Raw genomic sequence first — 27,342 nt, forward strand, 5'->3', positions numbered from 1 at the left:
GGGTCATCACGAGCGTAGAGCTTGCTCCGTCCCTGCTCGGAGGAAGTGCTCGTCAGTGAGCACAAGCATCCCGGGTTCCGACAGCCACACTCCAGGGTGTCAGGTGCAGCGGGACTGGTCGTGGTTAGTGTGGGCGTGTTGGGGTTTGTTGTGTGGGAGTCCGAGCTCCCTCCCTCACCGGAATGGGCATGATTGGGGTAGGAGGGGCGGTGAAGGCAGGAAGTGACAGAGGCGGAGAAAGAGGCAGCAGCACTCAGGTGGGTCGGGGTCCAGGAGCCTTGAGAAAAGGGGGAGCCTGATGCCTTCAGGCTGGAAGGTCAGTGAACCATGTGGTCAGCGGCGGCCTGACCTGGTCCTCCAAGTGTGAGCCTGCCGGTACATGACCTTTGCCCATGGGGAGGTGATGAAGGCCCGTGGATGAGGACGGGAGAGGCCCCAGAACCGTGCTGGCATCACTGAACGTCTCACAACTGCCAAGCAAACAGCAGATGGGGAGCACGGGACCCCCTCGGCTTCCGGTGCCGCACAGGGTCTGTTGGCCATGCCTGGAACACACGGGACATGGGGACCAGAAGCTTCCCGGAGGGGCAGCTGTCAGTGGGGGAACAGGTTCCTGGTGGGACCATCCAAACAGGAGGAAGCCTGGAGACTTGGTGGTGTGTCTGTGGCAGGACGGAAGGTGGTGTGTCTGTGGGGGCGGTGTGCATCCGTTGGGGGGTGTGGGAGGCGGTGTAGGTCCATGGCAGGAGGGAAGGCGGTGTGTCCGTGGTGGGGCAGGAGGCAGCGTGCGTCCGTGGGGGGCGGAGGCGGCGTGCATCCTTGGGAGAATGTAATACGCATTGCTCAGGGGGTGACACGGACAGGTTCGTTCACCCCCGTGTGGCCCCGTGCCCATTGTTCCTGCCACATTTGGAAGAATGATGCTGTGGGGACTGGCTCGTTTGCCTGTTTTCCGAGTGTTCGGACATTTACGGTTTATGTACACTGTGTGTCTGAATTTTTACCCCACTGGGGTTGTAGGTCTCACACTTCTATGGCCCCCACGCAGGCTGCACGGGCAGCGGAGTCCCGTCCTCACACTCGGTGTGTGCACATGCCAGGCTTTTGTGTATTTTTCTTTCTTGGAGTTTCCGGTTAGTGCCTTTTAGTTAACTAGTTAAGTAACGTGAACCCGCCGCCAGCTGCCCCATGGGTGCACACGGGTTTCATGTTCGTTTTGCTCCGATGAATATTTTATTAGTGTAAATATTTGTGCGAATACAGAATCCCGGGTGCTGGTGTCGCATGTCCCTCACGCGCTCTCGGCTGTGCTGAGCGACGTCTGTTTCCTTGCGAGGCGTGAAAGGCCGAGCCACGGGGAAGATTGACCTTTGATGTGGAGCCCTGCTCTGCTGCTGCTTTTGAGCAGAATTAAGCGCAGATCTCCATTCCCAGGGGAAACAGGCCAGGCCACCATCCAGACAAGTTCAGAACGTGGGTTTTAAGTGCGCGTGAGGGCCGGGACAGCTAGTTTGCAAAGTTCAACCTTTTTTCTTGGAAGTCTTCAGTGACTTTTTTCTAGAGGTCATTGTGTGTCAATATATTTCTTTTGCATAAAACTAACCACAGATTCACTAAAATTAATGACTAGAAATGGAATATAGAATATTAATTTAGCTGTGTTGCTTCTCGAGGAAAAATTACCCAGCGTAAAACCCTGGTTGTGTGTGCCTGGAGAGTGTAGTGTAGGATTCTCGTACGCCACACGTGCTTTTAACGTCTACCTGGGTTGGTAGTTTCGACCTGCAGGAACACGGACCTTACGTGGGTTAGGGTATAACAGCGATGTGCGCGCAGTGTTCTTCTGCCTGAAACAAAGAAGATCCCACTCTTCTGTGCAGGTGTAAATGGGAGAGAGCTGGGTTTCCTGCGTGATTAAATGTAAATTTTCAGAAAACCCTTTTAACCTTTATAAAGTGATTTACCTTAGTATTCCTCTAGGCTAAAAATCAGAAACCAAAAAATAAAAGTATCTGTGGACTGTCTTTCAAAATTTGAATTACATCATAAAGCTGCAGTGAGCAGACGGTGTGGTACCGGCACGCAAGCAGGCGCGTGAGTGGAATGGGGCAGAATTCAGAAACGAGCCCGCACGCGTACGGTCGGTTCATTCACGACAGAGGCAGCGAGGACACAGTGGGGCAAGGCAGAAGGAACCTTCGGTGAATGGTGCTGGGGACCCTGGCCGCACACACGCAGCAGAGGGAACCTTCGGTGAATGGTGCTGGGGACCCTGGCCGCACACACGCAGCAGAGGGAACCTTCGGTGAATGGTGCTGGGGACCCTGGCCGCACACACGCAGCAGAGGGAACCTTCGGTGAATGGTGCTGGGGACCCTGGCCGCACACACGCAGCAGAAGGAACCTGGGCCACGTGCCGGCAGCGCCCGCCGAGACTCGAAATGGCCCAAGAGTGTAAATGTGACCCGAAAACAACTCTGGGAAGAAGATAGCCAATCAGCTCCCAGACATCCGTCTTGGAGATGGTTTTGTGGACATGACCCCAAGTGCAGGGGAACCAGCGCAGAAATGAGCAAGTGGAGCTGCACAAGACATAAACCCCCGCATGGCAAGGGGAGCTGCCCGCAGGGTGCGGAGACCGTGGGGTGGAGGACACGGTGCAGACCGGCTGCTTGACGGCGCGTTGGTGGGCCGACCGCAGGACCTCGTGCGGGTAGTAGCGGTGACAGCAGTGATGCAGATACAAACGGACAGAGGAACTGAGTAGAAGTTTGTGCAAAGACGACCTCCAGAGCCAAGGGACACATGAGAGGCTGCTGAGCGTCACTGACCGTCGGGGTATGAGCAGGGCCACCGTGAGAGATCACCCCGCAGCCGTCAGCATGGGCGAGAGGTGACACGTGTCTGTGTGGCTGGGGAGGAAGGGGGGCCTCCCCACACCGTCGGTGGGAACACAAGCCGGCAGCCCCCTGGAGAGCGGCACGGAGGTCCGGGTATCACACAGTCTAGCACTTTCACTTTGGGGTGTTTTTCTGGAGAAAATGAAAACACTAGCTCAGATATCTGCACCGCGCGTTGACGGCAACACTTTTACGGCCACCGAGACGTGGGGCAGCCCGAGTGCCCGTGGTGCGTGCTTGGACGGAGAAGGTGCGGCATAGAGACCCAGCGAAATGGTGATCCTCAGCCACAAAGAGAGACTAAAATCCCGCCATTTGTGAGGACGTGGCTGGACTCGAGGGCATCGTGTGGAGCCGACAAAGTCCCAGGCAGACTGTCGGCGTGTGCTCTGCCTGGGTGCAACCCCGGGTCAGGGTCACGGACAAGATGCTGTGGGGGTGGGGGGGGGACAGGCTTTTTATGACCCTTTTGCTGTTATTTTTTAATTTACAAACCGTTTTGGTAAATCTCTTAATGTAAGTGGCTCTTTGATTTTGGAATTTTGTGTTTGAGGTGTTCTGTCATCTATTTCTTGAAATATTATTGTTTAGTTGCTCTCTGGAAAATGTGAGGAAGCTTAAGTTTATATTTGTTAATTCTTCATGCCATCCTCTAGTCAAATATGTCTTTTCATTGTTTACAAAATACTGAAGTGTTCCACCATTTAATTTTTTCCTGTACTACGTGGCTAGGATTCTAGAGAATTAATTATAAAATATTTTCAATATAAAAAAGAAAGCAGGTAGACGCCAGAGGCAGGACGTCGGGGCAGGTGGAAGGGGTCGAGCCGCAGACCGCGGTCAGTGGGAAGGTCACCGGGAGGTGACACAGTGTGGGACGGTCGCTCAGACTCGGGCGCACATCGGGCAGGTGCTGAAAGAGTAGAATCTTCAACGTTTTGAGTAGAAAAGAAATTAAGAAGTACAGGAGGCTTGGATACCGCATGTGCGAGGAAGATCAACGCTCCCCAGCGGGAAACACTTCAGGAGGGCGGTTGGTGAGGAGGGACCGGGAGAGAAGCCGGCTGAGCCTCGTGTGTCCATCGTTGTGGTGGTCGTGCGGCCCGCAGGGTCTGAGGGAGGCCCGGGCGGGAGGGGCGGGGAGGCGCTGCGCCGCTCCGCACGGGTAGGACCAGAGTCACGCCGGCCGCGTGACACCTGACTGTCTTTTCAGCGGTCCTGTGTCCTGCCAGCTTGGTGGCTGCCCGGGCGACCCTCGGGGAGATGAAGGACGCCGCGTGGCAGGGAACCTCCGTGCTCGAGGCCAGAGACGTGGGAGCCCGTCCCCCCCACTTCCTAGACGACACCGCTCTGCGTCTGGGGAAGGGGGAAACGCTCCAGCTCAGAGGGCTCTTCTGTTTGTTGGCGTAAATGCTGAGCTTTTCCGTCCAGCACCGGCAGGAGCAGGCGGCACGTGGGCTGGGAACAAAACCGTTGCTTCTGTCGCGGCGAACCCGTTTCTGGTTGTTTGCTAAAAGAGGGCACAGACTTTTTCTCACGGGTCACTCTGATCCGTCTTGCCACGCCCCAACCCCGTCATCTGAGACTCTGAAAATCAGCCCTTGGCGGCGGAGTAGCGACCCCAAGGTTCCCACAGGGGCTACTCTGTGCATGGGAGAGCGTTCCGTGGTCAGCCGGCACGGGGCGGGAGGCTGGCCCCCGAGGGGAGGCCACCGTCTCTCTGCCTCCTGGTGACAGGCTGGAGGGGCAGGCCCTGGGTGGCTCTGCCTTTCCCGGGGGTACGTGCTGTGCGAGCTGTGGTCCTGGACCAACTCCCAAGGCTGCAGGGGTGTCGGGGGTCTCGCTTGTGGGAGTCTCCGGGCCTCCGGGGCAGTTTACGTCGGGGGCACGTGTGTGTGTCCTCTGGACCCGCGCAGACACGCCGATGCCACAGACCACAGTGATGGCCAAAGAGCAGGTGCCTCGGGAGGATCTCACCGCGTACGGCGTGTCACGGTTTTCTGTTCGCCCCCCGCGGACCTAGGGGTGGTGGCCTGGGCTTCTGCTGGGCCCTGTTCCCCCACCGACCTTCTGTGAAGGCTCTCGGGAAGCGGGCAGAGTGGGTCACGCAAAAGAGCCGCACGCAGGATGGTCCATTCTGCCGCCAGTGCTGCTGGGAGCAGCTGTGTGTGGTGCGTCCTCGGACCCCAGAGGCCCCTTGAGGGGGACTCACCCAGAAGGCTCCCTGTATTTCTATTAATTAATTAATTAATTAATTTGACAGACAGAGATGACAAGTAGGCAGAGAGGCAGGCAGAGAGAGAGGGAGAAGCGGGCTCCCCGCTGAGCAGAGAGCCCGATGCGGGACTCGATCCCAGGACCCTGAGATCATGACCTGAGCCGAAGGCAGAGGCTTTAACCCACTGAGCCACGCAGGCGCCCCACCCCCAGTGTTTCTGAGGACGGCTGCTGAGGGGCACTGGCTCTGGGTGAGGACAAGGGACCTCCTCGGGCAGGGAGCTGGACACACATGTGCAGCGACCCAGACCCAACCCGGCCCAGACCCGAGGCCTGGCCCGGCCGGCAGAAGCAAGGGACCGGTGCCGTCGGCAGGTGTGGATGGGCTCGGGGAGAAGGTGGAAGCTGCAGGTGTTCCTGGAGAGGTGAGAAGAGCGTCCGCGTCAGAACGACAGTGTGGCGCAGCTGAGTCAGGGCAGCGAGCCAGCCGGGAGCGGGTCGGGCTCGCAGACGCCCAGGCCAGGTGTGCGGGTGCCCTCGTGGGCGGGGCGGGGGGACGTGGGAGACACATAGTTGGCAGAATAATGTGCTTTTGGTTCCTTTTCACTGTTTCTTGTAAAATGTGCGCAGCCTAGGCGAGTGGTGAAGGAGCAGCGTGCCGACGGGGCCGGTGAAGCGGGAGGTCACACAGGCCTCCCTGAGCAACACGGCTGAGCGCGTGGGGCCAGTTTTGTCATCGACTCCTGGGCATGTGCTCAGCTCCCAGGAAAGGCCGCCAGCCGCTGTCCAGCTGCCCCGTGACCCTGCGGGCAGAGCTGATGACTGGGCTGCTGCTTCTCTCCAGTGACTTCCGGTCGGCACCATCTTCTCCGAACCTTCATGTCTGAGACGCCGGCCGTGGGCTGTGACCGATGGGACCCAGATGCCCTTGTCTCTGACCCCCGCCTTAAGGCACCTGCGGTGGCTGTTGCTCAGATTTTCTTGGGACAATGACATCTGGCTTGTAGATGCTGTCCACAGAGGTCGGGGGTCCCAGGGACCAGCCTGTGGGGACCCCCCCAGTGGCCCTGGACATGCCAGATCTGAGCTACATTTCTGGAACAGCTCAGACCTGGGCTGGGGTGGATGCTCTGTCCTGAGTGGACGCACGCGTGGTCTTTCTGGAGGTGCTTCTGGGAAGTCTGTGGCAGGCACACGGTCTGAGGGATGGCCAGGGGGTCTCGAGAGGTAACCGGTTAGTCCTGGAGCGCTGGCCGTGGCCACACAGCCACATTCCTCTGCCGTTGTGCGTGGCCAGGTTGGCATCGAGGGATCTGGAGCCAGAAGCTCATTTTCTGGGTGTGAAATGGGAACTTGGAGCAGCTCGTGAACGAAGCTGGACCCATAGGCTCACGGCTCTGCTGCGGGGGGCGATGGGGGGGACCCCTCAGGAGCCCCTGCGTGTGGCCTGCACTTATGCCCATGCGAGTGCCTCATTCTTCCCCAGGAAAAGCGAACGCGCCACGGGCCGTTCCAGGCCATGGCTGCTCCCGCGGGTGTCCCCGTGTCGCCTGCATGGAGCCGCGCTCGGGGCAGGAGAGCCTCCTGCTGGCCTGGGCCGGCGCTCCGCGTTGTGTGAGGGTGGGCGGGTCGGGCTTTGGCTCAGGGTCCTGTGGGCAGGCTGGGGCCCCGACGTGGGCGTCAGCCCCCAGCGCAGCGGGTGGCCAGCGGTCGCCGTGTCCGCCTGTCCGGCCTGTCCCGAGGGCTCGTTCTGGGAAAGTGCTGGGGAGGCAGAGGCCCACCCTTCGCCTGTCGGTCTCTTCTCTGTGGGCGATGCCTTTGGCATCGAGCTGTGGGAAGACAAGTGAGGCCTTTGAAGGGCTTTGAAACTGGCAACACATGGGGTGTGACGTGGCCTTTACTGGATTAGAACTCGGGAACACCAGCGTTCTTTCTTCCAGCTAACGTGTTTCCTGACTCGGTCTTCCGTTCCTGGCGAATAACTAAAAACAAAAGTGCAGGTTCACCCGGCACCTGAGGGAGGACTTTGTCCTGGAGCCTGAGCGCCTGGAGTTTGGGGTCAGACCGCCAGGGTTGGGACCCGGGGTCCCGCACCGGCTGCATGGGCGACCGTCCCCCAAGCCGCGGAGGGATCTCCCCAGAGAGGTGCCGTCAGGATCCTGCATGGATCAAAGGACACTATGCCTGTTCTGTGTCCAGGATCCATCGGAGAAGAAAGGCGGCGAGTCCGAGTCCCGCCGGTGGCTGGACGGGCCTTGTGCTCAGGCGTGTTTGATCTCCAGTCCCTGGTGTCTGATGTATTGTCGCACAGTGAGGGTCTAGTTAAAGATCACTGGTTTGGGGAGAGTTTTCCTAACTCTAGCTGCTGTAACAAGTCCCGGAATTTTAGCAGCCTAACTCCAGCTCCTGGGGAATTCTTGGCTGGCGGGTGGCCTTAGGCCTGCCTGTGGGACCAGGTGCTGGTGGCCCTTCGTGGTGGTCTCTGCATTCAGGCTGGAGCCACATGTCAGCCATCACGGCGTCACTGCCTGTCTGATGAAGCCGACCGGCCTCACAGCCACGCCTGGCACACGCCTGGCACATGCCTGATTGTGGAGGAAGCTGGGACCGGCGTCCGGGAAGGGGGAGACCGGGTTGGCCCAGCACCAGGTCGTGGGAGGGCCTGGAGGCTGTGAAGACCACGACGGCTCTGCGCGGTTCTCTGGGTGCTCCGTGGGGCGGGGTGAGGAGACAGGACGCCTCTCCTTCCCGAGGACTCCGTGTCTGCATCCCGGAGGTAGCCCAGCTGCGTCCTGTGCCAGCCCCGCGGACCTCCTGTTGGCCCTGTGATGCCACCAGCCCTTTCTCAGGAAGGGGAGGACCGAGGTCTTGGTGCCGTGTGTCCCTGGGACGGATCGGGAGGAGGACCGTGGGTTTTCACAGCGGCTGCTCCTGTCCACGGCTGCTGTGTCTCCGCTGTCTCGCCTTCTGCTTCTCTCATTTGGGGACACTCTCAACAGTGGACGTGTGGCCCTGTTGACAGGCACGTTCCCTCCCCACCTGTGTTCTTTTCCTGGTTCTCGGCCCTCACAGTTTTGTAATGACCCGTTCGTCTTCACGTCACTTTCCCTTTGAAAACACACGTAATTGTGATTAGAATTGGACACCGGGTAGGACAGGTCCTGCTGTGGAGACACGTGGACCACGGCGGTCACGTCACAACACACTGTGCGGACTTGAGTGCGATGGTGTTCTTGAGCTCATTTGAATTTATTTTTCCGTATAATGGCTTCAGAAGCATGTCTTTAAAGATTTTATTTATTTTGGAGAGAGCGTGTGAGCAGGGGTAGGGGCAGAGGGAGAGGAGAGAGCATCTTCAAGGGGACTCCCCACTGAGCACAGAGAACGGGGCTCGATCCTACAGCCCTGAGATCATGACCTGAGCCGAAACCGAGAGCCTGACGCTCGACCAACAGGGCCACCGAGGCACCCCAGAAGTGTGTCTTTAAATGTGTTGTGTGGTTCAGCTACGGGCTGGGTGAGCCAAGCCTGCTGGGGCCGGTCTCCCATTCTCGCTGCTGGGGTGCAGCGTGTGGGGTACCGGGGGGGGCGTGTGTGGGGCGTGTGTGGAGCAAGTGTGGGCCGTGTGTGTGCGGCGTGCGGGGACCGTGTGTGTGCGGTGTGCAGGGGCTGTGCGTGTGGGGCGTGCGGGGGGCACGTGGGCAGAGGTCAGGTGTCCCAAGCGCCTGTCTCCTGTGTCCCGAGGTGCTGCGTTCCCCGGTGCTCTGTGGTTTACGCAGTAATTGTTATGGGGTTGGGTTAATGAGCTACTCCAAAGTGTGAATTAAATTCTCAGTTTTCTCCCCTTTCCTCCTGGCGTGACTGGCTCCTGCCACAGCCGGAGTGTCGGCCGGCCTGGTTTTCCTGTGACACTGTTTGTAGTTGGTTTCATTAGAGGGTTTAAGCAGGTTTACCGCACGTTGCTAGCTCTGTGTACCCAGAAGTGCCAAGGAGCCGACAAACAGGCACGATGGGGGAGAATCCTTTTCTGAAGGCTTCAGTTGAGCTGCACACGCAGACATGCACGTACGTGCACAGAGACAGTTGTGTGCGGACACACGTGCACATGGAGACCCACGCGTGTGTGCAGAGATGCGTGCGGGCGCACAGACCACACTGGTGTGTGCCCCGCAGGGACACGCACACGGACTCGGAGACACCAGCACATGCCTGCGCAGGGACCTGCACAGACACATGTGCGCCCTTCGTGCACACACAGACACAGAACTGTGTGCGTACACATGTGCTGCTGTTGCTTCCCGGGATTCTAGTGTTTAGTTTGCGTAGAACTCTGTAAGACCCCTGTCCCGAGGTGGGGGCAGGAGAACAGTGCTGTGCTTCCTTCAGGCCTCCCTGAGCCCGTCTGCTTTTCGTGAATCTCACACACTCAGGTGTCCGTTTCGACGACAGTCCTGTGTTCGGGGGATACAGAGTGTGGGGTCTCGGCGGGTGTTCGTCAGCGACGCTGCTCCGGCGAGTCGGGGCCGCTTGTCCTGCGTGTTTATCTGGAAGCATCTCCCAAGGCGCGGCGCGGACTGGGATGCACTGTGGCCGCGCCGGCGCCGTCTGTGCTGGCCCCGCTGTGCCCGCCACTCACCGGGTTTAGCGGCCATGCCACCCCGCCCATGCATGTCCGTTCCTGGTCTCCTCGGGTCGGCAGGGGACACCGTCGCCGTCCGTGGGGCCACAGCTCCCTCACTCGGCAGCCCGTCTCCCCCTGTAAAGTGGTATTCTGTTGGGGCTAACGGACATGTGCGGTCTTATTAGTCTGGGGTGTGTGGGTGTTTTTATACGTTATGGGATGGTCCCCATGATTGAGTGTGTGTTTTGGGTGCTTACCAGTCAGGACACACAGCGACGAAGGGAAGCCTGATGGGTTTTTCCGGCTGGGGATGTGCTGCCGAGAAGGGAGGTCAGCAGACGGAGAAGCTGGCGGGCTTCACCCAACCCTGGCCACTGACGAGGGCCAGGCGGCCCTGTCTCCTGTGCATCGGGCCCCCGGCTCATGTTTTCACGGCTCTTTGATCTTCCAAAGGGACTGAAGCAGTTGACGCATCAACTGCTTGCTCTCCCCCTCTTAGTTATGTGTTGCCTTTAGGAGTTTGCACTTGTAACCGCTCCTCGGAGCTCCTGGTAGCCACGACACCACGGCTCCCCGTGTAGCCGGACCCCTTCCTCCCCCGTGGCGGCCCCGGGTCCCGAGCGCCATCTGGGCTGCGGGAGCAGACGCGGAGATGCATGTTCCTGGAGTGTCTGGTCTCCTGCGGTGGGACTAGGACCCCGCTCTCCGGCAGGGTCTGCTGAGTCACGCGCTCAGGCATCTGAATGCTGATGGCGTTGAGCTCTGACGGGGCTCCGAGGGTCAAGACACAGAAGCACGAGGAGCTGCCGTTCTCTTTCCCAGCCTCCCTTCCCTGCTGGGTGCTGCGCGCTTGCCAGGCCAGGAGACGGATGATGTAAGCCTAAGGTGTGATGTCTCAGGAATTTTGGCTTGTTTCCTCTTTTTATTATGAAGCTGAAAAGAACCAAGTTACTTGTCAGTCATTAGGCTTTCTTAATTAAAAAAAAAGATACACTGAATTATTTAGTTGCTAAATAACGTAATGCGAAATGGCAGCATAAAGTCTCATTATTCACAATTTCGATCACAGAGTGTCCAGGGTGTTTTCCCCTGAGCTGGCCTCCTGTAGCTTGAGGACACTGTTTCTCTTTGTCTCTTACCGACGTGGCCCTCACGTGGATGCCGGTGATGAGATCCTCACCGTTCGGTGTCGGACCCCACAGTGTGTATAACAGGACGCAGGGGGTGTGCAAGGGCTCTCCTGCGGCGTGAGGGGCTCGGGAAGCAGCTCTGACCGGGGCTGTGGGAGCAAACACCCCTCCGCATGGCAGCTGTCCTCCTGCGGCCGCTGGAGTGTGGTCGGCATCTTCTGCAGAACTTTCCAACAGATGTCCGTCCCGCCGTGACTGGTGAGCGTTCGTAGGCAGCCTGGGGCCTGCGGAAGAATCCCCTGTTGCTCGCTCTTCCTCCGGCCGGCCGGGCACTGGGGGGTCAGCTGGGGTGTGCAGTCCACGTGCTCGCGGACACCAAGGGGAGGTCTTCCCGTGCAACGGTCTCCTCGTTCCCAAAGATAAAGCAGTTCTGTCTCCGGGAAGCACACTCGGGAACCTGGAGTGTCGCTCTCCGGTGAAACACTCGCCGCGGGATTGTGCCTTTTGACTTGGCTTTGACGTCGGAGCGACAGGCAGGTTTAGGCCAAGTCCCTGGTACGGGTCCAGACAGAGCCGTTACGGGCTGCAGACTTTTCCGGTGGGCGGAGAGTCTGCGTGAAAGCCTTACGGGAGAACAGGTGGGAAGAGTCTTCTGGAAAGGAATTAAACCGTGTTAGCCGCGCAGCCTCGTTTTCTGGGAAGGATCCATCCAAGCGTGGCTCCCTTTCCCCTTGAACAGGAGGTTAAGAGCTGGGGAAATCCTTGTGATTGTTGTCAAAATTCTGTTTTCTCGGGCGTCTGGGGGCTCCGTCGGTGAAGCGTCTGCCTTCGGCTCAGGCCGTGACCTCAGGGCCCCGGGATCCAGCCCTGCATCGGGCTCCCCGCTCGGCCGGGCGCCTGCCGCCCCCTGTTCCGTCCCCACTTGGCTCTTAATGTCCTTCTCTCTTGATCTCTCTCAAATGAATCAACAGAACTTTGTGAAGCGACTGTTTTCTCTTTCCTTGACACAAGCCGTGCGGAGTCTTCCCGTTCTCATTCTGTATCTCGACACCAGGGAGCGGGAGGTCGGCGCAGCCGTTCTCACCCTGTCCAGTACAAGCCGCGTCTCTAGCGTTGTTTCCCGTTTCTTGGCAGATGGAGCCGGGTAGGATCGTCACTGGAATCACTCACCGAGTCACTATTTTGTTTTCACCTTTTTTGTTTGCTCAAAGATTTATTTATTTATTTTGGAGAGAGAGCGCACCATGGGGAGGGACAGGACGTCAGGCTCCCCGCTGAGCACGGAGCCCAGTGTGGGGCTCGATCTCACGGCCCTGAGATCGTGACCTGAGCTGAAACCAGGAGCCGGACACTTAGTGACTGAGCCCCCAGGAGCCCTGTTTCCCTCCTTTAAAACAGTTCGGAAGTGGAAGGAGAGCTGTGATTTAATCTTCCGCGGAGCAAACGTCGGGTGGTGGGGCTGAGTCTCCTGCCGCACGACCCTCCGCGGGCCGGCACAGCGTAGGGTCAGCAGATGTTCCGCAGGAGGAGCGGGTGGGCGTACAGCTCAGCGGCCTTCGCCTGCCATCACCAAGTTGTAGGTCAAGACCGGGTGCAGGGGAGAGCCGCGGCGGAGCTGTCCCCGACTCCCGTTCGGGTCTGTGTCTCCGGGAGGTCCGAGGGACGCGGGGCTGTGCTGTCCTCCAGCTGAAGGTGGGGGGCGGTGCGGCTCCTTTCTTCAAGGAGGGGGAACGGGCCTGCACCCCACGCCTGAGCGTCTGTGGGGGGAGCTTAGCCAGCTCCCGAGGCCCAGGCACCACGCCTCTGCCTCCAGGTGATGTCGGTCGTGTCACAGCCAGGAGCCATGTCTTGGACACAACAGTTTGTATGTGTCTTCCCTCATTCCCTGCCCTTGGTGCCACGAGACGCGGCCACGGGCCAGAGTGGTAGCCACGAGACCACGTGTCTGTAGAGCGGTGGCCGGGCATGACTCAGCCAGAGAGCAGAAGAGCAGAGTTCACATACCTTGAGACCTCCCTGGATGCCTCCCCGTCCTGGCCTGTTCCTGAAGAACCGGATTCATGGCAATTACGTTTCGAGTTCCACATCCCAGCGTGTGGTTTGCTTGGGGAAGGCCATTCCCTGCACCCTGTGACCCGTCGGGGAGTCACGCCTGGCTCCTCCCAAGGGCACGCACGGGGAGCTCCTGTCCTGTCTCCGTGGAGGACCGTGGGCAGCTGGTACCCTGACGTGTTGGGTTCGTCTGGGTCTTCAGAGCTGACAGATGTAGGACCCTCATAACCCGGCGTAAGTCTGTAAAGGGCAAGCGTTGGGAGAAGACAGTGTTGCTGCACCAAACACATTTTACCTGTGGTCCCCGTGGTCCATGAGTGTTCCCACAAAGTGACGGTGGCGAGGACAACCACTGTCCAGCCAAGCTTGGGCTCTGCCGCTGTGGGTCCCGTCTGAGAACCGGAAACGGCTTCGTCTCAGACTCGCGTGGTCGTTCCCAGGACGTGGCACCAGGCGTGTACAGTTGCTTTCCCCCATGGGAGGCATCTCTGGGCCGCAGGAAATACCCAGACGGGGACCCTTGTTTCTTTTAGCAGTTTGCAGACCTGGTCAGAGCAGATGGAAGGCTCTGGGCTGTCGGGCGGGCCTGGCTGTCGGTGGAGAAGGCCCACGTGTCTTCTGTGGACGGCCGTCAGCACCCGAGCATCTAACAGGTTCTGCTGCGATTCTTGGCAAGCCCAGTGTGGGGCAGGTCAGGGTCCGGATCCCGGCTCCTCTGTGGCTTGGGCGCTCGTCTGCGGGGCTGCGCGGACGCCTCTCGTGTTCGGAGAAAACCGGGTCTCCTCTCATCCTTCCTACAACTGGAGCTCCGCACGAACCGAGGCAAACGGCCCCGGGAACGCAGGATGATACTTAAAGTAAGACCTCGAGGGAGCGGCTCTGGGCCTCGCTGGCTCGGGTGGGGAGTGACACGGTGGTCCAGTTGTGGTATTTTTCTTTGTGGTCATGGCATTGACCGAATGCCGAAAGGAGCCTCTGGTCATTCCCACGAGAGTCCTAACTGTGCCAGTCGGTGGTCGTCCCGAGGATTCCGTCGCACTGAGCATTAAACAGGCCTTAAGGATTTTCCGTTCATACGAAAGGATCTACAGTTGTCCCAACTGTCGTAGCGGGAGTCCCCTATGGAATTTGAATTTCTGAATTCTACGTTGCAAGTGTGGCCTCCCCCTCTGAAGAACTGAAGACTGTCACCATAGCCGCGCGTCTGGCTGGCATCGGGGAGCGCGTTGTGTCAGCGCAGTGACGGGAGTGGTGGCGGGCGCGGGCCGGGCTCTGCCAGGACGTGCGGGCCCTGCTGGTGGGCATGGTCTCAGCCGTCCTGGGGCTCCTGGGCCGCGGTGCTGCCACGATCGGCGTGTCTGTGGAGGGAGGACGCGCTGGGTGGGCGGTCACGGCGGTCGCGGCGGTCACGGTGGTCGCGGGCGGTCGCGGGCGGTGAGGGGCGGTGAGGGGCTGTCCCGCCGACGGGGGGCGGCTGGCCCTGGGTGGCGGTGTCAGGGAGAGGACAGAAGCAGCCAGACACCCGTGAGGGTTCGGTTCTGAGTTTGCTCAGAGCTTCTGGGGCTTCTGTAGATCGTCTGTCTTTGGCCGCCTGTCCCTGGAGGGTCCTTTCCAGTTGCCACCTGTGGGCCATGCAGGGTGGGCGCGTTTCCAGGGCGGGAGCCCTGCCCGGGCGCCTCGCTGCCTCTGCGTCGTCCCGGCATGGGCGTATCACAGAGCCCGGGAAGTGTTTGTGGCTGTCAGACTCGGTGTCCTGCTGGGGCTCCTGAGAGCTCCCACGCCCTGTGGCTCCGTGGTCTCCACTATGGGGGTGGGTGGGAGGCGTCCCTGCCAGTATTTTATCGATGAGAAAGGGGAAGCCCAGGGAGGGAAGCTGACCATGCAGGGTCCCTAGCAGTGTTCGGGGACAGAAAGGTCTCAGTTTTCCTCCTGCTTCCGCTCCTGAGCAGGTGGGTGCGTGCACTGACGTCACAGCGCCATCCTGGAAGAAGAGCTCGGCACCGAGCTGGCACCACGCCTGCAGCCGCCGGGCCGGAGGGAGAGCGCCATCCTCTGTGCTCCATATGCCTTAGAAAGCCATCGGCTCAGGGGGACGTGAAGTCGGCTCCTCACGGCTGTGAAATTCCAAACAAGGGAATGATCGCTTTGCTCCATGCAGCACACGTGCCAGCTTCAGATGAAGAAACGCTCCGATGCCAGGAACGGAGAGCGTCCCGCCAGCGGGTCTGTTTCCCCTGACGGGCTCCAGCGTGGAGGTGGCCTGTGGCACGTGATCTGCTCTGGGGCACGTCCTGTCCCATGGGCACGTCACGACCCGCTGTCCCGTCGCCTGGAGAGGCCGCGGCCGTCACGCTCTCACGTCTCAGCCAGGCGTCCCCGGGGGGCTGGTTCCGATTCCTTCCCTGGGGGGCCCGGGTCTCCCGAGTGAGGCCAGGTCGGACAGGTGGGGCCCTGCGGTGTGCACATCAGTCCGGCATCTGCTTGACTTTCCCTTTTCTGGGACTCAGGGTTGGCCTGGAGCTCGGGGCCACGGCGCGCGGAGGAGGGTGCTTCCTTCGGAGCGGACAAGACTGACCCCTTCTCAGTGTTACTCGGCTGTGGCCGGTGGTTTTGCTTTCCTTGGGTTTTCCTTTTAAATTGAGAACCTGTCTGCAAATCTTTTCTCTTTGTAAGAGAACATGTGACTGTGGTTTCTCCTGCTGAATTTTAAGCCGGAAGAAGCTTCTTAGAGGATCGTGATTTACATATTTTTGATAAAGTGGAAAACATTCAAAAGATTGCTTTTACGTTCTGCTCACGGAGGAGAAATGATTTCTGCACTTTTCGGTCTGTGTCTTTCTCCCGAAATGAAAGCGTGTTGGGTGGCAGGTGTCCTGAGCTCGGAAATGTAGAAATGTGCCGTTTGAGGGGCTTTGTGGTGAGAACTCGAGTACAGAGTCCTGTGGTTGGGGTCCCTGGACGTTAGCACGGTCTTTCGAGCCTGCCGTGGGCTGCGGACAGTCCACGGGGACCCACAGACGTTAAATAAACTCCTGCTGAGAGGTGTGGCAGGATGGATGGCCCCTCTCTGCCGGCGGTGGGCGCTGCAGCTCCAGGCTGACGGGCGAGGGGCGCCCATCCATCCTTCAGCCTGAACGGGTGGCAGGGAACGGAGAAGCTGTGCCGTCCCGGAGACGTCCCGGCCCTGACTGTGGGTCAGCCTGGGGCGGAGCCCGGGGAGCGGTCCAGGACGGCGGAGCTGTGTGCAGAGCTCAGGTCCACCCTGCGTGTCCTTCATCCTTCCCCTCTGTCCGTCGTCCGCCCGTCCGGCCTTCCTCCGTCTGCTACCCTTGCTCTCTCAAGCACCTGCACAAAAACCCTCACCGGAGGCCCGGAACGAAGGGCAGCACGGAAGAGCCCCGCCCTCGGGGGTCTGCTTGTGTGCAGAGGGCGGTGTCACCGCTAACCCGTGGGGCTGCCGTCCACCGACGCTTGCGCGCGCCGTTGAACATCCCGGACTTGCGCGTGGAGGGGACAAGCAGGAAGGCGTCTCAGCCCCGAGTGACCCTGGCCCCTTGCCACGGCGCTGGGTGTTCCTGGGGGCACACGCTCCGGCTGTGGTCTCCACACATTAATGCCGGGCTCTTGGGGAGCCCCTGCAGGAACCCTGGGTCTGCCCCGCGGGCACCGTCCGGCCGGTACCCGGTGTTGCTCTGCGGCACCTGTGTGCCATGCCGGCTCACGAGCCAGCGGGGTTGGGGCTCGGCTCTGCGGGACGGTGGCCCCTGATGGCCCCGCGCCCTGGGTTTGAGGAGCGGCTGCTTGAACGTGTGACAGATGCCAGCCCGAAGCAGCCATCCAGGCGGCGTGACGAGAGCGCCCCAAGGCCCAGCGGCTCTGACGGGAGTGTGTCTCGGGCAGGCAGGGGCGGGGCGGACGGTCCAGGGTACAGCTTCCAGGGTGGCCGTTGGGGATTTGCTCTACGTGTTTTCTGCGTTGCTCTGGGGCCCCGGCCGGGAAACACGAGCACGCTCCTGCCTGCTCTCGCCTGTGAGACCCGCTGTCCCGGGGACGATGGGGCGGCCCGGAGGCTCGTGTGCCTGGGCGGGCCGGGTGGTGTGCGAGGGAGTGTGGCTCACTGCCGGCGGGTTCACGGGCAGGAACAGTCCGCAGACTGGAAGTGGAGTCGGCGACCCCTGATCTGGAGGAAGTCGCTTAGTAAAAATGGTCTTTCCACGCTTGTGGGTTTGAAGGGCCGTTGGCAGGCAGGGCTCCGAGCACGGAAAATCTGGAAATCCCAGCTGCCAGCTTCCGAGCTTGGTTTCCCGGTTGTGGAGGGCGCGAGACTCAGTGCTCGGAAGCTCAGACACCTCCTGTCACCCACGTTTCTGCGTGGGGTCGGGCTACGTGGGATCGGGGGGTATGCGGGGTCGGGGCCTATGCGGTGTTGGGGACCTGTGTGGGGTCGGAAACAGTGCGCAGTTGGGGGCCTTGGGCATTGGAAACCTGTGTGGTGTCAGGGACCTGTGTGGGGTTGGGTATCATGGGGGGTTGGGAGCTGTGCAGTGTTGAGGACCCGTGTGGGGTTGGGGATGGTGCATGGTCAGGGACCTGTGTGGGGTTGGGGACGGTGCGGGGTTGGGGGCCGTGTGGAGTCAGGGGCTGAGCAGGGTCCGGGACCATAAAGGATCAGGGGCTGTGCGGGGTCGGTGACCCGAGTGGGGTTGGGGGGCTGTTCAGGGTCAGGGACCTATGTGGGGTCAGGGGTTGAGCTGGGTCAGGGATCAGTGCGGGGTCAGGGACCCATGTGGGGTTGAGGCCCTGTGTGGGATCAGGGGCCGTGTGGGGTCAGGGACCTGTGGGGGGCAGGAACCTGTGTGGGGTTGGGAACCTGTGCAGGTTTGGGGGCCGTGTGGGGTCAGGGACCTGTGCGGATGTGCCCATGCGAGGCCAACTCTGACCTCTTCCAATTCCACGCACAGTCCTGGTTTCAGTAGGAAAAGTCCTGCTTTCCTGAGGTCTAAGGTCTCGATAATTGGAACTTCCTCAAGTAAGACAGTAAACTGAGTTTTCTTTGAGGTTGTCCCGTGCCAAAAATTAAGGATCGCTTCCCCCCATACTTACATGTTCCTTTGAGACGTTTTTCTTTTTTTTAAAGATTTTATTTGTTAGAGAGAGAGGGAACACAAGCAGGGGGAGTGGGAGATGGACAAGGCTTTCCGCTGAGCAGGGAGCCCGACGCGGGGCTCGATCCCAGGACCCTGGGATCATGACCTGAGCTGAAGGCAGAGGCTTAACCCACTGAGCCACCCAGGTGTCCCCATCTGAGACCTTCCTAAATGTGAGCTGAAGTTTGGGTGCAGAGCAAACGTGAAAGGTGCCGGCTTACCCAGGCTGGGACTCGGGCCTCGAGCTGCTGGGAGGCTGGGGAAGAGCCGGGGAGGGGCTGGCAGGGCGGGCAAACCGCAGGTGTCTGCCTCGTGCTCAGGGGCAGCCGGGACCGCTGTGGCCCTCGGTTGCGTCTTCCGCTTCCCATCCCCAGTGTCACAGCCTTTCCCTCGCTGGGAGCCGACGGGCTCTGGACTGGGGAAGTGCTGCCCTGCGCCGTGGAGGATGAGGGAGACGGAAATGAACTGGCTTCCTCGCCGGCGCTGTGCTCAGAGAGCGGTGGGGGCAGCACGCGTGCTCGGGGCGGGGAACCCGCAGGGAGCCTGCCGGCAGCTGCTTCTCAGGGCTGCTGGGGCTGGGAGAAGCCTCGGGTGTGCACCGCCTTGTCCTTGAGGAGCAGAGTTCCTGCCTGTCTGGGAGCAGGCCTGGGAGCTCACCATCCCCTGCACGCAGGTGGGCTGACCTGAAGCAGCCTGGGGGGCCTGTGTGCTTCTGACCCCGACCCACGCCCCGCACGGTCCTACCTCAGCCCCACGTCCTGAGGCGCTTCTGCTGATTGGTCTTAGCTGTTTCCTCTGCAGTGCTTGGTCTTTAACGTGTCAGGAGGCGGGTAGTGCTGGGTGTGACCCGGACGGACCTTCTCAGCCGGCGTCCTAATGCGCTCGCTCACTCCCTTTCCCCGGTGAGATGCAGGCCTGCTCCAGATGTGGACGTGCACGTGGGTTCGGGTTGTTGAGGTTTCAGACATCCTTTTAAAACAGGGACTTGGGGGGCACCTGGGGGGTGAAGCGTCTGCCTTCGGCTCAGGTCATGATCTCAGGGTCCTGGGATCGAGTCCCGCGTCGGGCTCCCTGCTCAGTGGGGAGTCTGCTTCCTCCTCTGCCTCTGCTGCTCCCCCTGCTTGTGTGTGCACTTTCTCTCTCTCTCAAAGAAGTAAATAAGATCTTTAAAAATAAGTAAATAAAACGGGGGATTGGATAGAGCGTTTCCAAAAGCAGCGGAGAGCCTCGGCGCCGACGGTGGGTGTGGGCACAGCCGTGGTGCGCGTACAGCTGAGCGCTGTGCCGGGAGCATCCTTGCCGACGGTGACCCGCGGACCTACCATGGCCTCAGAAATGCTGGCCGGTTGATAGCGGGAACCACTTTGCACAGACCTTCATTGTTTAAAACGAGGCGTGTGTTTCATGGGGTGCACACGAAGGCACAGTGGGGCCGTGAGATTGTCGGGTCAGTCCGCGGACACTCTGTGTGCTGTATGGTTCGCTCAGATTTAGGGAGCGTGTGACATTAGATTTAGGGAGCATGTGACATGAGAAAAAGCTCGCTCACCGATCCGCTCTACTGTTACTAGCACGTGGGTGTTCAGCTCTTTCGGGAATGATGGTTTGATCAGAATATTGGGGAAAAAACATTCCAGAACACTCAAGGGCACAGCCAGGATCTGGTGTGTCTTTGCACGCACAGTCAGGAAGGCTGTCGTGGGTCCCGTGGGCTGCTGTGTCCGCTCCCCAGCGCTGGGGAGGACGTCAGCATGCTATCTCGCTCTTCTGCGCCAGAACCTCTGGCTTTCACCTCTCAGTTTCTGCTGGAAGATAAGCACCTTCCTCACCTACCGTGGGTTTCCGTAGGTCGCGCGGTCTCTGCCCTGTTGTGTTTCCCGTTGCGTGTGCTCTGAGTCACTTTCATGCACCCCAAGCAATGTGGTGTCCTGGGGCCTGACCGGCTGGGTTGGTCAGTGAGGGAGGGCGCTGACCGGCAGCGGTCTGGGTGACCGTCCCCTGCGTCGATGCCTGTGGTGTCCCTTGTTGGCTGAGCTCAGGCGAGCCACGCAGACCGGAATGCTTCCTGCTCGGCTGCTGTGAGTGAGGGCGCAGCCTCGAATTCTGGGTCCTCTGAGAGCGGAGACCTCGCAGGGAGGGCCGGGGCGAGCAGCAGCCAACGACGGTTCTTACGCAACTCACGTGACTACTTGAGGGCCGGGGAGGGCCCGGGGCAACGACAGGTGCTTTCTTCTTTAAATCGTGATTAAAAGGCAAACAGATGACCCAAAAGACTTAACTTGCGGCGTCTTAGAGTCCGGTGAGCGACCCACTCGTCCCTGAGCCCATTCTGAGTGTCTCTTTCCGTGTCTTCCAGGTGACATCACCCAAAAGGGATATGAGAAGAAGAGGTCGAAACTCATTGGAGCCTACCTGCCCCAGCCTCCGAGTACGTACCCTCCCTGCGTATATAAAGCCTCTAATTTTAAGACTTAAGTGTAACACGCAAGTGACACCCGAGTGCAGATCCTTTCTCACGCCCAGCCTGCACGAAGGTCACACTTCGGACGTGGCGCTGGCACGCCAGCCTCCCCTGTGAGCGCGTGTGTCTCGTGGACACGGGAGGCCCGGAGGACTCTCCTGGAATTGTGCAAATAAATATAATGGGTCTTTCATCTGGCAAGAATCCATGGATTACTTTAAAATGCTGATTCTGAACAAAAATTGTGGGAGCATTTATAATGTAAACGTGACTTCTGGTTTAGTGAATTAAAAATCATTGCCATTGACCATAGTTTAAATTACCGAAGTTTTGGCTGCCGTCCGGAGGGGGCAGGTCTCGACGGCAGAGCGTCCCGCGTGGGCTGTGACTCGGGACAGGCGGGCCGTGTTCTGAAGTGCGGTTGTAAGACGCCGCGCGTTCTTCCCGAAGTACAAAGTCCGTCTCGTTCGAGTGTTCCCTGGGTGCGGGTTCGTAGAATGTCTGTGCACATGACCGACATTCTGCACGTTTCGGGAAAAGGAACACGCTCCCAGGCTGGGGTTCTGGCCCTTCAGTTCTGACTGAAGCGTAGTTCCGTTGGAGGTGACCTTGAGCACCTGCTAGGTTTTAGGAGTGACAAATCTGACCCAGGTCCTCAATGAGAAAGGGCAGCACCTGAAGGACCCCTGTAGTTCCCACCGTTGACATGACCTGTTGCAAGCGCTTCTGGTAGGCTTAGGTCTGCAGGTGCACACGGCGCACAGACGCACTCTGTCCCTCTCCCTCCTGGGACCCCCGACTCCCCTGGCCCCTGCTCGTGTCCCGTTAGCACGGGGAGGGGGTGCTTCCCCCAGTGTGCACTCCAGGGACCTGACTTGGCGGGTGGGCTCTCTGTTGTGCTTGTGGTTTTGTTTTGATTTTGTGTATTTTCCTTGCTTTGCCTGATGCTTGAGAAGGTGGAGGTGGAGGTGGACGTGTCGTGTTGGCCTGCTACCCCGTGGCTGGGTTTTCCTGCTGTCTTGCTTCAGGAAGGGGGAGCTCTGTGCCGTTCAGTGGAAGAGAGCGAGTCCGCTGCACGGCGGGCTGACGGCTGCGCGTGGAAGGCTTTTGGAGCAGACGTGGGCAAAGGACCTGGTGGTCTGCTGACAGGACCGCCAGGCTCACGGCATCTCCGAGGCTGGGCGGGGAACTCCTCCCGGCAGGGGTGCCGCCGCATCTCTGACCGGGACTGCCGGGGCGCATGGGGACTCTCGACCTCGTGGGCTCTGAGTGTCTCTGACTCACCCACCCCGGGGGGACAGAAGTGGGTCCGCGGGCGGTGTGGAGGCCGAGGCTGACCGTGCAGTGGGGCGTGGAGGGTGGCCCATGTCGCGCGGTCCGTTGTGCTGTTCTGCATGGGGCGGCAGCTCTGCTCAGTGCTGTAACAAATTTTTAAAAAACGCAAGTTTGCATTAATTAGTCTTTCTCAACTTGTTACAGCAGCGAACGGAGCTGCCGTGGTCCGCTGCAGGCTGCAGCACGGCGAAGGCGCCCCGGGAAGAGCACCGCGCTCCGGCAACATCGGGGTGTGCGACGTCCGAGAAGCCGCGGGCCGAGAGCGGGTGGCCAGCACCGCGGGGAACCGGCCGCTGTTTTACTTTCGCTTCGGTGAGCGTCCTCCCCGGAGAGAGGCCCCGCAGGATAGGGCCGCCAACCCCGTGTGGGCAGGGGCCGGCGCAGGAGGGGTTCGCGGTGAGCCCCGGCCCCCCACGGGCTCCTGCTGCTCCCTGAGGACATGCCGCCCTGGGTCTCTGGGCGGGTTCCAGCCCCCGCGCCCCAGCTGTCGCACGGCCTCGGGCCCCGTTCTGAGTCTCCTCTCTGAGGGCGTGATGCCGTGTCTTACCACCCTGTTCTCCCCGCTGGAACACCGCTTAGAAACACCTAGAAGGCGGCAGATCCTATCATCCTGTGGCCCGGACAGGTCTTCTGCTACCCCGGGCGTCCGGGTCGGCGAGGGAGTCTTGGGTTAGGGATCTCGTTTCCAAAGGGAAAGAGGGAAATTGAGCCAGAGGTCGGAGAGTGTGTTCTCAGAGGCCACGAGCCTGCTCAGAGGCCACAGGGACTTTTGTGGTCGTGTTTTGAATATAAGAAGCTCAAAAAATGAGTTCAGTGCCTCTTTTAGTAGAACAAGAAAATGAGCATTGGTTTGCTTTAAGTTTATCTGTAGGGTTTTATCCCACATGAAGGCCATTATTTGAAAATCCTGAAGAAATAAAGAGCTAAGTGGACAGTTGTGTTGGCTTCAGTCTCGAAGGCGCTGCGCTGGGGCTCCCGCTCGTCTTCTGGGCCCAGCTGGCCGACCGGGGGCGGGTGGGTGAGAGCTGTGCACTCAGGCGCTCGCTGTGGGGTCTGCTTCGCAGTTCAAGGGAGCCCCCGCCCCCCGCACCTGACTGCCAGGCGAGGAGGAGACGGTCTGCGTGGGGACGCTGCTCTGGGGTCCTTGGTCCCGGCCCAGCACCCCAGGAAGGGAAGACAGGTTCCCCGTGGTTCAAGGCTCAGGACAGCAGATTCCCAGCCCGTTTGGTGGTGTTCATGGCGAGTCGTTGTTTCTGAGAGAGTGTGCGGACCGTCATTCACTCTGTAGAGCTCGGGGAGGCAGCCTGAGAGCCAGGGGCGTGGCGGCCGGGCTTTCCCGACGTGCTCAGTCGGAGACGCGACGCTCTGGGGACAGGATCTCAGGAGAAGCGTCTGTTTGGCCAGTTTCCTCACCCCGATGAGCGCGTTCTTGTAAGGCCGTTGTGTTTTGTGAACCTTTTTTTCACATTATTTTTATCTGTCAGAGAAAAGAGGAACCCTCCTAGGAGGTATTCTAAAACCATTTCTAAGATGTCGTTTGGGACACACAGTTCTGAATTGGAGAGGCTTGTAGGAGCATGTGAGCACTCGGGTCGGAGTCCCGCACGTTAGCCCGTCCCAGCGGACGTGCTCTGGAAGCGTCTGCCTCCTGGTTTCCCTCTCTGGACGCCCGGAGGTACCAGGTGCCCCCGAAGACAGGCTGTCTTTGTGGAGCGTGGTGTTGAGTGCATCCCTGAATCTCGAGGAAAAAACTGTTCTGGGAGAAAGAAAAGACGTCAGGAAAACACACTAACAATCATTTTCGAGGAGGAAATAGTACTTAAGACTGATTCGTTGTCCTGGTCCCTGTCTGCGGAGTCTGTCAATCTCCAGCCTGATACAACTTTAAGGACAGAACGCAGACCCACCGCCACCAGTCTCTGCGGGCACACCTGCGCCCGCGTTGGCTTCCACAACTGGGTGTCCGTGGCTCCCGGGACGAGGCCGTGTGGTCACATTCCGCCATTACCCAGATGGCGAGACTTCCCTGCGCCAGAGTCCCTGTCCCACAGCGCGTATGTCAGAAGAGCCTGTCCCCTCGACCGCGTGGCGTTTCTCCGTGGACAGTGGTCCCCCTGGAGCCCAGCTGCGCCTACTTGCTTTCCCGACAACGTTCCGGGAATCGCGGATCACAGTCACGAGACTGGAGGACGAGTCTGCGCTTCCTCCTCCTCCCTGGGGACCGGCCTCCTCGGCGGACAGGCCTCTCCTGGTCAGGGTGGAGTGGCCACGTTTGCTTCTGCTCAGGGAGGCGGCCGGCCCCACCAGAGCCCAGCTGAGCCGCATCAGAAGGACTTTGCACACGGCACGCCCGGCCCCTCCTCAGCTCCGCGGACCTGCCTGCTGCGGGAGGGCCCCACGCCCGTGGTGGGGCGGCCTTCTGCATCCGCCTGTGCCCTCTGCCTGCCCCTGTGCATCGTCCAGAGCCCGGTTCCCGGGTCCCTTCTGCAGGGATGCCTGGGGTTAGGACAGGCCCTCTGGTCCCGCCCCACACGAGCCTCTACTCCCGCCACGGTCGCGCAGCTGCACCGGACGGTGGGTGAGCTCTGACGGCTCCGTGCCCAGCTCGCCCCGAGGATGTCGGTGCTTTCAGAGATCTGTTGAAGGATGGGCCAGTTGCTGTCTGTGGCCCTGTCACAGCCCTGCTGGTGGCAGGTAGGCCTCTGCCCGTGTCCTCCCGACCAGCGTGTCCAGCGGGTGCTGGAGCTTGGGCTCTGGGGGCTGGAAGCACCCGGAGCCAGCCCCGCTGAGGCCCGAGGCAGCGTGTTTGCGTGCCGCTCTGCTCTGGTCCCACGGAAGATGAGGCCCTTCCTCATCTGGCCTGAAGGATGCAGACTGCGGGCAGGTGCTTCTGGGCCTCCGAGAAGAAAGCGTGCGGGGGCCTGGGTCTGCCGAGCTGCCACGGGCCAGGCCTCTGCCCCTCCGGTGCCCGTTGCAAGCCGGGTCCGCGTCTTCACTCCGCAGCAGGAGTTAGGGTCCCCTAGAGCAGAGCCCCAGGCCTGGAAGCCCCATGAGCCCATCCCGGCTAGGGCTGGAGGGACAGCAGCCTACCTGGGGACCGCGTCCGCAGGGGGTCCCGTCGTGCGGTCTGCTCCTGACGACAGGGTGTCAGGTGCATAAACCCCCGAAGAGAAAATGGGTCTTTGAATCAGGTTTCTGGTGTGTGACTCGGCATGAATCCTTTCCAGGTGGACTTGCTGTAGGAACTGAGCCCCCCTCGGCTGGGGGGGCGACCCGGGTCCTGGGTGAGCCCCACGGTCATGATCTCAGTGCACAGTCCGCTGCTGCTGTTGCCGGACTCCGGTTTCTGCACACGCTGCTGTGGTCTCGGTCACATGGATTTCCGGTTATTCCCAGTGGTGCCCTGCGGGCCGGGCTGCCGCTCCCCGAGGCTGGTGACGACGGGGAGGGTGAGGACACGAAGCCGTGTCCCCTGTCAGCTTCTGCCACGTGAGCAGAGCTGGGAGCGGGACCCGGGTGTCCGCCTGGGCAGCGAGGAAGTCGTCCGCTTTGGAGCAGGCTCGTGTGAGTATCTGAAACCCGCAGGCGTCTGCGACCCTGCTCCTGACCTCGTGCGTGCTTTCCCTCTGAGCTTCTGTTCCTCGGGGACCAAAGAGTGAGTGCTGAGTGCACGTCGAGCTCCCCAAAGTTCCAGATCTTCTGCACTTTTCCACAGAATGAGTCCCTCATAAACTAAAATGTGTTGACAGGAATATGGTTAGCGGTTGTGTGCAGATTTTGGCGAGGCCTTCGGTCGTGAGAGGCAGAGGCAGGAGTCGGGCTGACGGTCGGGGCCACTGTGGCGGGAAGAGGATTTCTGTCTGTGCGCGTTCTGACCCGAGTCCGTACAAAGCAGACGCGGCAGGTTCCCCGTCCGTGTGCACACGGTGTGCTGCGTGTCTTCTGCGGAGGCTTGACGGCACTGACTGCGGAAGGAGGTGCTGCCCTGAGAGTCCGTCCAGTACCAGAAGAGCGGGGGACAGTTCAGACATCGTTTCTGTGCAGACCGGAATCACAGAAAAGCCCTCCGCGGTTTCCCCAGGCTCCTGAGGCAGGACCACGTGTGTGGGGGCCTAGAGATGCTGTGAGCCCCGCTGGGCCCCGGGCTCCACGGGCGCTGAAGGCGAGGACGCAGGACCGAGAGGTTCCAGCCAGGGCCCGGGGACGCTACTCGCTCGTGACCGTGTCCGCGTCTGCTCCCCAGCCTGTGTGGAAGCTGGGAGATGTGCTCAGTTCCACACGGGCTAAGAGTAAGACCAGAATTCGGATCAAAGTCTCTGGTTTTGAATTCCAGATGCATTTTTGTGGAAGTCATCTTCCAAAATCCTTCGCAGTTTCCTTTGAAAATACGTGGAAAGCGACTACTTTCTCTCTCCCTTGCTGTCTGAATTGGAGTCTTGATATTTCCTCGAACATTTGACTTCCTGAGTGAGCGAGGGTGGTCTGCACGGCAGGTCTCCTGGCCTGAAGCACGTGGCATGTCCAGGCCGCAGAGCCCCAGGACCACGTTCCTCGTGAGCGTGAGATTCGCCGTGGTTTCCACGTCTGGTCCTGGAGTCGGCAGGTTGCGCAGGGGACAGCTCTGCGCTGTGAGGGATTTCCTTTGCGGAGCTCTTTCTTCGTCGTGTGTTGGAAGAAACTGGGATGGACCCGTGTGCGGGGGTCTGAGGTCGTTGCTGGCAGAGCGCTGGGGTCCCCGGCTGGGTCACCATCCCCTGCCTGGCTTCCTTCCTCTTTCCTCTTGGACTCCTGGGTTCCTTCTTCCCAAGCCCCTTCGGGGTTCTCGAGGGAAACAGAAGCCTCCTGGAAGGTCATGTTTGTACGGATGCCTGGCGGGAGCCTCACAGGGCCCTGCTCATGCCGGAAAGACCCCAGTGTTTGTTCAGGAGCCCCCGAGACCCCCTGTGGCCAGAGGCAGCACTGCTGCGGGGGAGGCGAGCACACAGACGTCCCTGCTCCTGACTGGCTGCCTCCTGAGTAAGAATCCGAGGGACGTGTCGCTGTCTGCTGACCTCACAGCCGTCTGCTGCCCTGATCTCCTCCCTGGGCAGCATCTGTCCTGAGAAGGTCACCGGGGCACGTGTTGTTTGGCGGTGAGATCACGAGGCCGCTTCTCTTCAAGGGACCAGTCAGGTTTGTCCATGAGAGTGGTCACTGCACTAGCACATGGAGCCCAGCAGCCCGCGACCTCTCCACCCTGAGGACGGGGCTCCCAGCGCACCGGCAAGCCCTGGTGGGGGGGGTGCCCGTCTTGAGGGAAGGGGCCGCCACCTGTGAGCATTCCGGGGCTGTGTAGCCTGGCAGAGCTGCGCACGATGGGAAACCGAGGCTCAGGGTGACCGACGGCTCCGGAGCACGGTCCCTGGTGCTCTGTCCCTCGATTCATGTGGGACCCGAGGCTGGGTCGCTGTCTGCCGCACAGTGCTTCGTAAGCGAGGGA

At 60.3% G+C, this 27,342-nt stretch overlaps 1 protein-coding gene across 5 annotated transcripts in view; it reads left to right on the forward strand.

Annotated features, from left to right (window-relative positions):
- Window positions 1–27,342, forward strand: part of DIP2C (disco interacting protein 2 homolog C) — a 345,440-nt gene that overhangs the window by 141,441 nt on the left and 176,657 nt on the right. For 3 of the 5 annotated variants that reach the window (XM_045072334.1, XM_045072331.1, XM_045072335.1), the window contains exons 2-3: window positions 20,424–20,495; window positions 22,008–22,175. In XM_045072334.1, coding sequence (XP_044928269.1) covers window positions 20,424–20,495; window positions 22,008–22,175 — 240 coding nt within the window. The remainder of the gene's footprint in view (window positions 1–20,423; window positions 20,496–22,007; window positions 22,176–27,342) is intronic. The other 2 variants (XM_045072332.1, XM_045072333.1) reach the window with 2 other exon arrangements.

This window comes from Mustela putorius, unplaced genomic scaffold (assembly GCF_011764305.1).
Source record: "Mustela putorius furo isolate JIRA1106 unplaced genomic scaffold, ASM1176430v1.1 tig00004033_pilon_pilon_pilon, whole genome shotgun sequence".
NCBI lineage: Eukaryota > Metazoa > Chordata > Mammalia > Carnivora > Mustelidae > Mustela > Mustela putorius.